Source organism: Copidosoma floridanum, unplaced genomic scaffold (genome assembly GCF_036245765.1).
Source record: "Copidosoma floridanum isolate Cflo_tuat_1 unplaced genomic scaffold, Cflo_Japanese_pri ptg000019l, whole genome shotgun sequence".
NCBI classification, from domain to species: domain Eukaryota; kingdom Metazoa; phylum Arthropoda; class Insecta; order Hymenoptera; family Encyrtidae; genus Copidosoma; species Copidosoma floridanum.
This window is the reverse complement of record NW_028321896.1, coordinates 16,848,677-16,862,961: the sequence shown is the minus strand read 5'-3', so window position 1 is coordinate 16,862,961 and position 14,285 is coordinate 16,848,677. Positions and strand designations below refer to the sequence as shown.

Sequence of the window (14,285 nt, the reverse complement as noted above, 5' to 3'; positions counted from 1 at the left end):
TGAAGTATTTTTCGGACTTTTTTTCAAGACCTTCAGACAAGTTCTACACGAGACGAGACTAAAAAATTTTTTTGATGTTGAACGAGAAATTACGTATAATTTTTTGGGTAAGTACCACACATGTTCAATATACACTTACATACATAGCCATAAATACGACACGCACGTACTTACGTGGTAGGCACTAATTGAAATGCTTTTATTTTATGTGGGAAATGATTGTCCTTATTTCAATTTACTGTGATCATCTTTGCAACGAATTTTTCTTATTTTTTTATTGTATCATGTAAATAATCCTCTTGGCCTATTCTACCACAGTCGGGTTTGAAGTGATTTTTCGTCCCAATGTAGTTGTAAATGACGGAGGAGGGTGTAATAGCATTCGGTAGTACAAAACATGCAAATCTAATAGTACCGGCTGCGGTGCTCTGACACGGTTACTCAGAGTCAGAAAGGGAAACAAGGGACGCGAGAATACATTTAATGCCACCTAAAGTTTAATGTTGGTGTTACAGTCGTTGGGCCCCGTCTGAAAATAATTAATGATGGTGTGGTGCAGGTATGGGACGAGAGGTAAAAAATAAGGCGGGTCTCGGTCGAAAGATTGTCGCAGTTCAATTGAAATTAGTGTAGGAGGGCACTAGTTACGTAATAAAAAGCTCTTTTTACGCTCTTGCCAATTAAAAGTGAAAGTATACGTAAGGTTGCTTTCAGCAAAAATGGAAAAAAATTCTTGTTTTTCAAAATTAAAACTTATAAAAACCTTTTTTTCAAACAGCTTACAATTCTTAGTAGAAATGCACAAATATCGGAAGCAACAAAAAATCTAAAGTATATTTTTGTAGTAGAGTTTCTATTTATTTTCGGATGCATCCGTACCATGCACTCTGCCGTAATTATCGTGAGAGGGGCCAATTTTCTCGGTTACACTTTAAAAGGTGCACTTTCGCGCTGACGCAGGAACCTACCTCAGCATCCACCGCAAGGAAGTTTAACATGGTTGGATTTTCGAGCGCTGGACGTACCTTTTACCCTCTCCACCGTATTTATAGATGGTAGGCGTTTCGCGCGAGATGTTCGTGTCTGTGTTGGCGAAAAAATGGCCCTGTTTGTACCGTAAACATTAGTCCATCCACTTAATTAAAATGTACACCAACGCGAACTCTACTCACAGGAATTGATCAAAAGTAGGATTGTTTTAATTAAAAAATAAAAAAAAACATTTAATTGGAAATATAAGGGAATAAATAAATAAAAGCCAGCCTCTCTTTCTCTGCTTTATCGTATATATTTTTCTCTCTTTTAACCGATGCGCAGAAAATAAATTAAAAAAGCCGATAGAACGTACCCAGCTGCATCGACTCGAGCGTACGAATTCATCCAAACGAATAACATGAAAAAAAAATTTTTTTATTACAAAGGGGAGAAAAAAATTCTTTAAATTGAGTTGCCCAACAAAATTCAATAAACTACTCTAATGTACTTAGTTTAATCAACGAACAGATAATTATCAGTCATGTACATACAAGTGCATCAAATTTGATGAAAAATCTATAAATGATCCTTCACCAGGTCTCACAAAAAATCCACAGTTGGCTAATAATCTCACTCCAAAAGCGATTAGATCCACGCTATAAACAAAGTCCAGCTCAGTCCTTCTTTTCCTTGCTAATAGCGTTTACCTTATAAATAGAGGATCATTAAGCTCATGAAGGGATAGCCAATTGTGAAAGAAAGAAAGGTGATGCTAAAATCGATGCATCCGAAATAAAGCTATACATACCAATGGGCACTTGGAGCTGTGGGATTGCCAGCCAACTCAAGTTGCTCTCGAAAAACGGAAGGGTGGACGGATCGACTGATTTTATCTCTTTTCTTTTCAAAATCAATTAATTCTTTAGTTTTACGAACGTTTTTCCTCGCATCATACAGTGTTTATTGTGCCAATGTGGTTACAACAAAGGGAGAAATATTATTTGCATTGCAAATGTTTGAGCAGACAAATTATTTTGATTTTGATAAATTATATCACTGATTGAATTAATTTTTGTGAGGTATATGTACAATAAATCATCACATCTGTCTGTGGTTACGTTCATCAGATAAGTGCAACTGGTGAATTGAAAAATAAAAAAAATTATTGAAATGCGAACTCGCGAGTGTATTTTATAATTTGAAACATAAAACAAACAAAAATTTAAAAAAAAATCATGATTTGTCAGTTTCAAATTACCTCTCAATCAGAAACTCAAAATAGAAGTTAAATAACTGCAAAGCCATGTAATACTCGTTGATTGCATCAATACCAAGTGTATGCAAAATACAGAAGGGAAGAGCGAATCCAATGGAAAATAAAAGCCGAGTGCGTTTCGCTGTTCTACTGTACTGTGACTCACGGTGAATTTGAATGTAAAATAACTTGGGACTGTTTACTCTACGGTACAATGAGCCGCTGATTCATTCACGAATACGGAGAACAATGCAATTAACACTTGGAAGCTACGTAGAGCTTATGACTCCTGATGAAACCAAAGTAACTTTTACCTCATTTTCCGCTATATTCCTTTACTTCAAAAGTGAAAACTGCACCGAATCTATGGTTTAATGTATATATACACACAAACGATAAATTTGATTTATACATTAAATTTACTCAGTGTATAAAAATTGTATGTCAGTTTAAAGATTAGCGTAATAATTTTTTTCATCCAAGAAAATCTTTTTTTAAAGTTTAATGAAAAAATAAAGAAAAAATAAAATGAAGGTAGAAAGAAATACGAGTTATAAAATACTAAACAAGCTTATTCATCAAAAATAAGTAAGAAGAAAAGTAAAAGAAATATCCTTTGTAGTGGCTGTAATATGCAGGGAAAATTTTTCCTTGATTGTTTGTTTTCTTGTTTGCTTAAACTCCGGTTGATTTTTCTTCTATTTGCGTCAAAGAAAACAAGAGGACGGAGTATAATAAGTCTTTTCTACAGTTTTTTTTACTGTAAGTACAACTTCAAGTGGCCAATATTTCTTATTCTCTTCCCCTGCTCTTTTGCACATGTGAATGTCGCAAAATTAAGTTAAATGAAAAAAAAACTTGCCAAGATGAAAAAGATACATTTCATTATCTTTATTTTCACTGAAAACAAATATATTAGTTTCAGATATCGTTCGTCAAAATGTCAGGAAATTTTACATGAGAATAAAGTACTAATAGCCATGCAAGCAAACTGGGGATCTAAAATTTGCATAAGGGCCACTACGTTTCTGCATAACTACTGGCCCCTTTGGGTTGTTCAGGAAGTCAAGTGGACCATTAAAGTGTCACAGCCACGCTAGTTCCACGTTACGTCCACGAAAACATGGATAGCAGCGATAAATTGTTTAACTTGATTTACTACTTATCTGTAAATGACTTTTTTTTTATCTTCATAAAGGAACTTTCTTCCGAAAAGGGCACCGAGTTCCTAGTCAATCTCCTTTCTCTTCTAGTGGAGGCAAATAATTTTTAATAATGGTAGCACATTCTTGACATCAATACACACGCAGGGTGTAGCAATTAAATTACACGCTTACTTTTTAACATAGATAGGATGGCCTCTACAATTTTTTTCTCCTCTTTATGGACCATTAATTGTAGTGACGTTCCGTTCGCTGATCAAAGGCTCTGCCATTAAAAGCAAAAATAAGTTTTAAATATGGACATGGCCCGAGCAGTAATTTTTTTCACATATTTGAAAGGAGCGCCAGATACCTTTACGGAGGTAAGGTAAGACTTACTTTTTGAAACAATGGGTAATATTGTAAAAAATAAAAATTAATTCATTCTAAATTATTCAACGTAATAAAACACGCACAGACAAATTGTACCAACAATAAGAATAGAATGAGAATAAAAAGACAAGGGGAAAAAAAAGTAAATTAATTGGAGGAGCAGATTTGCCACTCGAGCGAACGTGACTCTGAAAAGAGTAATAAATCGTCACCCCTTCCCCGGCCCTTTTCTATACGAGCCGGGAGTTTATCTACTTTGTGGTGAAAAAACGACACTATAAAGCCATGCGACCGCACAGTATTCTAGGTTCGATACAAACCCATGAAATGTTAGCTGCACACCAACTCTTTTTTATGTGCTTTTAGAAATACACTCGCTACACTTGCACACAGCAGTAGAAATAGGTGAGTTGGGAAAATGGGAAAAGATGACGTACAAAAAATACGATATGGTAGATAGAATCAGCAGAAAACTTGACTCTTTCTTCTGACTGTCTGTCAAATCCTTTTCACCTCCTCGGGACCCTAGAGAGGATTCTACCACGTACTACTTTCTTGCCTTTCCTCCAATAGAGTCCTCGGACTAGCCCCTGTCGTTTCTCGTTCCTCGACTTGTCGCTTGATTATGTTACCTCTGCTCTGCTTTTTATTTCAGAAAACGATGGCTGAAAAATAAGGGAGAAAGGGTGTGGGTTACGTGCTGAGTCGGACAGTCAACTGCGCAGTTGGATTTTCTTCGACGGCTCACATCTTTCTCTGTCTTCATACTCGTTCAAATACTTTCTTTAGCTGGATTTTTTTTTCTTCGAATGTTTTTATGTGGGAACGTATTGTCGTGTTGCATAAATACTTAAAGATATTTGTATTTTTGTTTTAGACATATCATGGTGAAATCGAAACTCTCGGACGATATTTGAGAAGTACAGATAAGGGTGCGACTACGGTACGATCAGATATTGTTGTAAGACGAGCGTAGAAGCTGCTGTAAGATTTCAGTAGTACAAGTATAATTTGATCAGACAGTTTTACTATAGACGAGCACAGAAATTTTTGTAAACATTTAGCAAATTATATGTGATCAGACAACAAGCGTGAGGGTGTTTGTAAGTATTCAGTAGCACGAATACAGTGTTCCAGACACCCGTGAAGATTGTTATAATCCTTCAGTGGTACAACTCAAATAACATAATACATCATTAGGACACCAGTCAAAAGTTATAATTATTTAGTAGTACGCGTCATGAAGCATGAGGATATTAATAATTAATCGTAAGCAATGTGTGCATTGTGAGGAATCAGTAGTATGAGCTCGATGTGGTCAGACCACGTTGTAAGGAGGACATGCTCAGAGATTTTTATAAGTGCTAGTAGTACAAGTCCGGTTTGGTCAGACACTGTCAATAGAAAAGCACAAGTTTGATTCGATCAGATAGTACTTTTTGGAAGGCAAACGAAGCGATTATTACAATTATTCAGTAGTACGTATCCAGTATAGTCAGACAGTGTCAGATGACAAATATCAGTAGTGTAAATCTGATACGATCAGACATTGTGCGAGTGGGATTTTAATACAACATACTAGAGAATCCATGATAAAATGCACAATAAATAAATGAAAAGCACTGAAGATCCACGATCCACTTAGTTAATTACAATTACTAAAGTCAACATTAGTTTGCGCACGTGTTTTCCGTGACTTTGTTTACTTTCAAGAAAAACTTTGCGTGGAAAAATGTTGGGAGGTATTTTTCCCAATGGGTGAAAAAAATAAACTTCGTATCGTACTTTATCCATAAATAAACATTGAAACGATATTTTCACCTCCATTGTAGCTCCTTCTTATCTAAACTTTTACGTATGCGTACATACCTTTTTTTTTGTATTCAACCATCACAGAAGGATCGTAATACAAACTTCGAACGGGTTGTGCATGGCTTCGTTTTCTACTGAAAAATATAACGTTATTTTATTGATTTTTCCACCCTGTTGTGAAAAAAAATGTAAAGAGAAAGGAAGAGGAAAAAAAGGATGAAATCGCGTATCCAACGTAACGCAACGGTACCTAATTGCCGTGCATAATAATCGTAATTCCAGCCGTACTGGTATTCAAGGACAGTAATATTAATTGGATCGATCAACAGTCACCGCTAGAATATAAATACCCATGAGCGCAAGACTGGCACGTTATTTTCGTAGCTCATTAATCAATGGTACATGCTGTCAAATTGCCGGACATTAGAGTAATACGAAGGGGCAAAGGGAAAAAAGAAAAGGTAAGGAACCGAGAGGTAGAGGGTACGGTGGAAAAAAGGGGCGGAATTTCCCTGTGGAAAATTAATCGTGAGGTGCAGATGTCACGCGATTTTCTCTTCCTCCCTCGTTTGCTGATTGATCGAAAATCGATGTCCTTCACTGGAGACAGGCAGAGAGAGAGAGAGAGATGGATTTAATCAAAATTGTTTCACTATGCCGACTGTACGGGAAATGGCAGGATTGTAAAGGATTAAAGTAATCGAACATTTACATATAATAACAAGCATTGGAACAACAACTGTCAGTTTTAACAGTTTAGTAGAGCTTGATGTATAATATACACAATAGAAAGTTTACAGTTGGTGAGCGAAACTTTGGAGACCTCTCCTGGATCGAAGGAGTAATAACAGCAGTTGCGAGCAAGCGCAGGCCCTCCCAAACCTTTTACAGGTCAATAGCTCTCCTGAGTAAAACAATAAAATTTCTCAACTTGCGTATAAAAAAAGAGTTTCGAGTTTGATGATGTCTGTGAATAGAAAAGACACCCACTCTCGTGTAAACGCGCGTACGCGATGCGCACATCCTTAGCGCGTTTACTTACCATATATATACCGTCTTACTCAGCGTATGTACAAATATACATGCACACGTAGCTGTGTAGGTATATAAGGCAATATTCGCATACGCGGCTGTGTAAAGAGTAGGTGCATACTTATCAGGATTCCGAGGTCTACGTTAATTAAATTTACGCTAACCTCGCAGTGATGAAATTTTCCGGGAAATATCAAAGACAACGAAGAAAATAACGTATGCTTTGGCTTAAAGCATAAATATAATGAATAACTTTTGAAAGTGAATGGGAAAAATGTTTCGGATTTTTTTAACAAACGACACTTTAGAAGGGAAATTGTTCCGAAACTATGTACGAAACTCACTTTTATTTTATTTATTTATTTTTTTAAGTATAGTTATGCAATAAAAAAAAAAAAACATTTTTTATAAAATCACCAATATATTTATACCCTTGTTGCTGTAATATAAAGGCCGAGTAGCGAATACTTTGAGCTCCATGGACTCTCAAAATTATACGTATGTTCTACCCGTATAGTGACAAGTAGCATCTACCTCCCTAAAGCTCGGCGGACGGTCATACGGCTAATGGAAGCAGTAAGCACAAAGGCCCATATCAATTTTACTTACATGGACGGGTGTGTGCACGAGCTCGAGCATGTGGATACTATTCGTGTATTACGTGTAATGTACACATATACTTGCTGATATAGGTAAATAGAGCAATCTGATTGCGGAGTTGTCGTGTCCGACCAACCTTTACGTATACGTCATATCAGCGTCTCTCGCTTGATGTACATATTTAAGAGACAAGCATATAATATAGAGGTGGCGATGAATGGATACGTGCGCTGTTTTGCCGAAAAAATTCACGCGAAAAACCCGCAGTTACAGCAACATCTGTATGTCGAACGAACCACGGCCACGCAAACCTATAAATATCAAGAAAAAAGTGGCGATAAATAATAGCTAGAGCTAGGCAGCACACAATACACACATGGGGACACCCACCCGCTATATGCACGTACGAAGGGTTGTACCTGTATACAAGTGAATACCATTAATACATTGGAATGTGCTGGGATGATTGACGCGTCTGACGTGAAAAGTCTGTTACTACTGTGCACCGCTGCTACTACATGTTATGTACTTAACATGCCTGTCTACCAATGTATGTACATTGACGTATGAGCTGTTCTTATCGTATCACATCCGTTGCATAGCTCAGCAACGATACACCGAGGAGGAGCTGTTGAAGCATACGAAATTTGTGGGATATGAAAGCTGAGAGATTTTTTTGAAATTTTGCGCTTACAATAATAGTACAGTGCGCCTCTGCGCGTCTCGTGACTGTATCGAAAAATAAGAGAAAACGGGGGATTCACAAGTGGAACAGCGATCAGCAATTGCAGAACGATCGGGTTACGGCCAATAGTAATTTCAGCGCCACGGAGAGCCATAAAAACCCAGCGTATAGGGTAAAAAGCCTATTGCAGGTCAATACATAATTCAGCGATCGCGCGATGGAAGCTCAAGAGCGCAGATACTATGACACACGTTTCCAAATAAAGATTAACGCGTATATGGCTCGACTGAGCGGTACAACTTTGGTAATATGTTTTATCGCTAGCAGTAAAGCCATACTCACGCGCATCGGTGCACCCAATCCAATCTACCTCTTATACCTGTATGCGGGTACACGCACACATGTACAATCGTGGTGAGCGTATGTGGTGCTTAAAACTGCGACGAATCTAACCGTTCGTGGAAATAAAGTTTATCGCACAGATACACCGGATACAGTCACGTACAAAATGGATAAAAACACGAAATTCAATGAGGAATTTTTTTTTCATCATACATTGCTTGTTTTGACGTTGGTTGAAAATACGTGGTTATTAATTGAAAAATAAAATGCTTTTGTGTTTCCAAGTTCAACAGTAGCTATTGTTTTACATTACACTCTCAAGCTACCCACATATTTTCACTGTACAGTTTACGTATCCATTGATCGACCTACTGATGTAAAAATAAAAAAAAATTCAGCCTCATATAGGACCTCATCATAGAACTTTTTTGTCCAAGATGACACGAAAGCTTCCGAAGAAGTCAGTTTTTTCTCGCACTACAGATTTTAAAAAAATATAAACACTTATACAACTATGATGATGAGCGACATTTATACGATATTTCTTGTGGCTGAAAAGGACCATTAATCATTTGGTATTCATATAGCCTTGTACTGTATTATTAATGATAAATAGAAGTATATGCTCGACTGTGCGAAAGAGACGTTGCACTGTGGAACCATAACTTTTCCTCGTTTTTATCCTGCAGTGTGTCTTCGTATACTATTTCGAGAAAAAAAATGAACTAAGTTATTTAGTAGCTTTATCTTGTGAATGTAGATTCGTGTTGCATTTTATTTTTAGTATACATTTTGTTTTTTACTTTCATAGGTCACATTGCTAGTCAGCCCATTTTCTTTTTAATAAGTTAAAAAAAAATCACATGTAGTCTACTTGATGCTTTTTACTTTGCATTTTCAGGCATCGAAGCCTGTGAGACAAAGCGCATAACGCGAAAACAAGTGACTGAGAAATGTGATGGAGTCTACCGTAGCTCTCGTCGGAAACACCCCCTATTTGCGAAAGTGTAGAGTATCATTAGTTAGGGAGAAAAATGAGGGTTGAGGATGTAGACGGAAATTCACCCCCAAACCGCAAATTACACCTACTACGTCTTTTTGACGGTGTAAAAGACCCCATGAGTCACATGCCGGTAGTACGTTCCGTAATGCAGGTTGGCTCTTGTGTTAATTTAGGAGAGAGATGCTAGTCGTTGGTATTTTTCGTGCAAGCGACGTCAAAGTGTGTTGAAGTACACGTATTGGACGATTAGTTGAAATTTTTACTTTTTTTCAAAGCATTGCAGATGCATTGATAAGAATTTTAAGAAAAACAACAAAAATCAATGGTGCACCAACGATTTAACACCAATTTTACTCGTCCAAACATTTTTGAACGAAAAAAACCAAAGTAGGAAAGCTGAAGAATAAAAAAAACTTGGCTGTCACAGACTTAACACGTGCATACAAGTGTAATAATAAACAAATTTTTTTATTTATGATATAAAATCAACTTACAACAACCAAGTAAAAGGTTTTTTTAATTTGATTGATATTTGTGAAACATAGTATTGATTAAGTAATTCCTAAAAATCACCATTTACGTTTACGTTTTTTGCAACATAATTATGATTTAGGTACTTAAATATACAAATCAATGAATAAATTATCACACAAAGAAACTATTAGATAAAAATATTGTTTATTACAATTGGCAATAATGCAGTTATGTTAAAATGTTTATCTCTCGGTTAAAATAGCGTCGACTAGAAACAGTTTTCGCAATCGACTATATCCTTTAACCTTTTTATTTATTTTTTTTTCCGTATAAATAAGCATCACCTTTTTTTTTAAGTAACCCTCGTTGTAAATCTATCCGTCAATCCATTGACGAAAGACAAATTCGTTCAATATTGCATAAATGAACTAATTTTTTTTCTACATTTTCGTAAATTTATCAATAAACGTTTGTGTACAGGTACAGTCCCTCAAAGCACTCAGCTCGACGAGTAGCAGCAGGTGCCCAGTCGGCCCATCATCTAAATGCCTGTCACTGGCATTTTTGTTTCACCTGTTGTTGCTGTTAGCGGTGACAATTGTTGCAAGTCGCGGTTCGTCGGCGATCGACAGCAGCTGAAAGGGGATGGGCTCAGCCGGAAGCTTCGGCACAACACCCGTACGACGAAGCAAGCGAAGACGATGCCGATGATAGCCCCAATGAGGACGTCCCACCAGTGGTGCCGGTGGTCGGTTATGCGCGACATCGAGCAAACCAGGCCCCACATCACGGCCAGGCACTGCAAGCCCGGCTTCAACAGCACCAGCGCCGAGGTCTCCGGCATTCGCCTTTGCAGGTACCACTGCGATTTTTTTGGGTCAGCCATTAATTTTGTTTATCGCACACGTGTAACTATTTACCAGTGCTAATTGTCTGATGTTGGGTGTTACCGTTTAATGACGCGATGTATGGTCACGTTTTGGAATTCGGATTCAGGGTGGGAGCGTACGAAATAATGGCATCGATGAAATCAATTTTTTTTTAATACTTTTACGAAACTTTGTGCTCGAGGCGTGATAAAAAGGGCTTAAAAAAATATTTCCATCAAAAGTTACGTACAAATTTAGCTTGTGAGGATATTTGCCACAGTATATCGTTTACCAAAGGGTGCTAGTTCCGACATAAACTGTTTCAGTAATAACTGGTGCGTCTACGTAATTTGTCACCTCATATGTATGACGCATACGCATACGGATGTACTAATTTGTGAACGCTAGAGCCAAATACATCAGCGTTTCTCCGAAACCATACGTATTTTTGTCAAAACTGATGCACAAAGAGGATAATCGAAGGAAAACTCAAAGGAAAAAAAAAGGTATAGAATCAGATGACACTCACCACCAAATACGTAGTCATAAACATGGAAGCCGCAGAATGTCCTGATGGAAACGACCGGTCCGAATCTTTAACAAGATAGGGAGAGATTTCTGTGTTAGTACAAGTGTACGATGATATGAATCTGGAAAAAGTTGTGGAAAAATCAGTTGATTTGAGTAAAATAAATCGTTTTCAATATAAAAGTATGAATAATTATTTTTAGCCTCTACATTGAAATAGAAAAAAAAATTGTTATTACGAGAAATACATATGGTGCGTATTATACTCACTCAGACGTAGTGCAGCTTTCTATGTTTGTGGGTCTACAGCTGTCTATGAAATGAGGCCTGGGCTCACTGACTACCAGCTTCAACATTTGAACCACCAGGTACATGTAAATACATCCGACCGCAAAGTAACCGTACCACAGCCATAACTGGTTCTTCCTCGAGTTTAACTTGTAGCTGTCAGGGCTGTGGCACAAGTATTCCGTCAACAACATCTGTTGCGAAAAATCATAATTATAGTATACACCCCGAGTCAGTCACATAAGTTCTAATATTGTATGCGAGCAAAAGCATGGGCGCGAGACTTACCATCAGCGCGGGCAACAAGACCGCGACGGACATGGCGATGAAAGGCGATATCGTTTCTCCTCTGAATTTGTGCGAGATGTTTGGATCGTTGCAGAAAAAGCCGCCCTGACGATTTGGAACAAAACCAAGCTCTGCTAACCATATCACCAGCAGTACTGCAATCAGCCACAGACAAGCGTGCCTTTGTTACTTTGTTCGATCATTATACTTGTTGACGCGCTTATTCTCACTCGGAGAAAAAAAAAAGAGTATCGCTAGTTCTGTTGATAGTTTTGACATTTTATACATCGATCGCATTTTTTCACAACTTTTGGAGTAAAAACCAAATGATTTTATGTACAAGGAAAGATAATCTTCATATTTGTTTAGCTCACGTTTTTTTTTTTATTTATTTTTTATGTCTTGAAATTTAAAATTTACTATTACTTGCTCTGCAAAGCTAAATTAACTCCGTTTACAAATCCATCGGTCTTGGAAGAGATTATAGTACAGAAGGAGAGACAAAGTGATTTCGAGATTTCTTACCTATTATGGCGATTACAAGGTTTAAGGAGATGATGGCAGCCTTCCTGAGGATCTGGACCTTACTCTTATCGGTTTGATCGATCGCTGTCATTGTTGAGGGATCGAGTTTGCCTTATGTTCCTGACTAGCGGTGAGTCTACTGTTGTTGCTGCTATTGTTGTATATCGTCGAGTTCTAAAAGGATCAAATGCGGACGACGGTGAATTTTACGCTACTTGCACCTAAGAGACGAAAAACTAAATCACGACGCGTTTGTTGTATGACGGTGCACTTGAGGTTGGTTAGGACACTGTAGGTGTGTGAGCTTATAAGGTTTATGCATCGGCAGGAAAAAAAGTATACGTTTCTTTTGCTTACGAATGTTAGTATTGAGTTTGGATTCATGCAGTCGTGTATGAGTAAATAATATTTCATATTTATTGACTCTCTTGTGCTCACCATTTAACGTAACTTTGGTATGAACAACATTTATCACGATCTATATTGAAAGTTAAATTTAATAGGATTCTCAAGAAACATTTCTGCTTGAGGATAATTTAAATTAGCTTAGTCATCAATTAAGAATTTTTTAATTCGACTTTCTCATGTATCAACTATGTGATAATGCACATATATTATTGTTTCATTCCCTCTGAAAGTAACATACGTATTTTAATCAATATGATTCCAACAAGTTATAGTTTTCTGTAGGATAAATGACGAAATTTACTATTTAAATTGTAGCACCAATCAAAGTTACAAAATATACGTTACATATTTATAAGTAAAAACTATTTGATCCCACGTATTGAATCAGTCATACTGATGAAATAGAATTTCTCGGATTATTTAATTAATGTTAATATTTTAAAAAGTGCTATCTGATCCCCCGCCAACGTGTCAAAATTTAAGCCTTTATCTTGGTTGTTTCATTAATTTTTAACTTATCTGTAGTCACCCTTTTTTTTGGTGATGAGGGTGCTACCAGCCGTTTAACAATGAAGGGAATCGTAGGAGAATCACGAAATATTAAATCCAATTGAAAATAAAAGTAAAGACAAATGATAACGCAATAAAACAAACACACACACATATAGGTTTATCTACTTACAGGTATAGTACACGTACTAAAGAAGCAGCAAGGGCTCTATCAAGGACAACGTATCAAAATTCAGCAGTAAAAATGAGAAAATTGACGTACGAAATTGATATACATTGGGTACTTGGGTAGAGCCTCTACATAAGTAGCAACAGAAATGGTAAAAAATGTACAGTGATTTGCGTTTGTACGGATATGATGTAAAATATCGATGTATAAAATATAAATGAGTACGCATTTACACATTATTTTTAATACGTATGTATCACCGCCTTGGCCTTGCCAGCAAAACTAATAGTACAGATCGACGCACTCATGCACTTACCTATTAGGTGAAGTGTAGCTTCTAGTCCAACAGTCTACCGTCAACTGCTATTATCCGTCTTATAATATTTACGATATAAGTACCACAAAGATACACACGTCACACACCACGTATGACTTAATAATCACTGATGTAATGGATACAGTAGTCGTTGTGGTGCACTGCAACTACAGCCAAGTACATAAAGTATACGACGTCCGTGGCACTCTCGTGTCTTGTGACTCGCTCGAACAATTGTCAGTGGTTCTTATATCCTTTTCCCCGGAGATATCGTGAAAAGCACGCGCTCATCGTTGGTCGATTTGCTTGCGCTTGTCGTCGCCGACGTCATCGTTGACGCTGGTGACTATTGAGAGCATAGATGACACTATATCTTTAGTCTAATTACAAGAAAATCGGTATGGACTTACAAATGTATGGTTGAAAGTTAACAGTAAATCAAAGGAGAATTTATACGTAGTGGAAGGTGTCAACAGCAATCCTTTTTTTTTTTTTTTTTTTTTTTTTAATCAACTTTTAATTTTTTTTTAATCAACTTTAATCAACAGCTGGAAATGGCTATACAGTTGCTTATTCTCAAATAGTTTTGGGAAAGATATAAGCAGTGTGCGATAAAGCTTATTCGAAGCTATTAAATGAACGTATTGCAATAAAGTTTATAAAAACTAATA

The 14,285-nt window shown here is 36.9% G+C and overlaps 1 protein-coding gene across 3 annotated transcripts; it reads right to left on the bottom strand.

The window, feature by feature from the left end:
• Nucleotides 1-9,942: 9,942 nt before the first annotated feature.
• On the bottom strand, nucleotides 9,943-13,888 carry LOC106638330 (phospholipid phosphatase homolog 1.2 homolog). 3 transcript variants are annotated; one of them, XM_089593153.1, is made up of 6 exons: nucleotides 13,615-13,888; nucleotides 12,212-12,385; nucleotides 11,687-11,841; nucleotides 11,381-11,592; nucleotides 11,112-11,176; nucleotides 9,943-10,575 (listed from the first exon to the last, which is right to left on the bottom strand). In XM_089593153.1, the coding sequence occupies exons 2-6, from the start codon at nucleotides 12,300-12,302 to the stop codon at nucleotides 10,283-10,285; spliced, it is 816 nt and encodes a 271-aa protein (XP_089449279.1). In that variant the 5' UTR covers nucleotides 12,303-12,385; nucleotides 13,615-13,888; the 3' UTR covers nucleotides 9,943-10,282. The 3 variants fall into 3 exon arrangements, with proteins under 3 accessions (XP_089449279.1, XP_089449277.1, XP_089449278.1); XM_089593151.1 differs by having other exon boundaries at nucleotides 11,112-11,232; nucleotides 13,615-13,886; XM_089593152.1 differs by lacking the exon at nucleotides 13,615-13,888 and adding an exon at nucleotides 13,302-13,360 and having other exon boundaries at nucleotides 11,112-11,232.
• Nucleotides 13,889-14,285: the final 397 nt, after the last annotated feature.

Bases quoted from the DNA above. Each gene is read 5' to 3' on its own strand.
- LOC106638330 (XM_089593151.1), bottom strand. From the start codon at position 12,302: ATGACAGCGATCGATCAAACCGATAAGAGTAAGGTCCAGATCCTCAGG. The intron at 11,593-11,686 runs GTAAGTCTCGCG...TTTTCGCAACAG, and splicing joins TCTTGTTGCCCGCGCTGATG to ATGTTGTTGACGGAATACTT. The intron at 10,576-11,111 runs GTGAGTGTCATC...AAAAAATCGCAG, and splicing joins TTATGACTACGTATTTGGTG to TGGTACCTGCAAAGGCGAAT.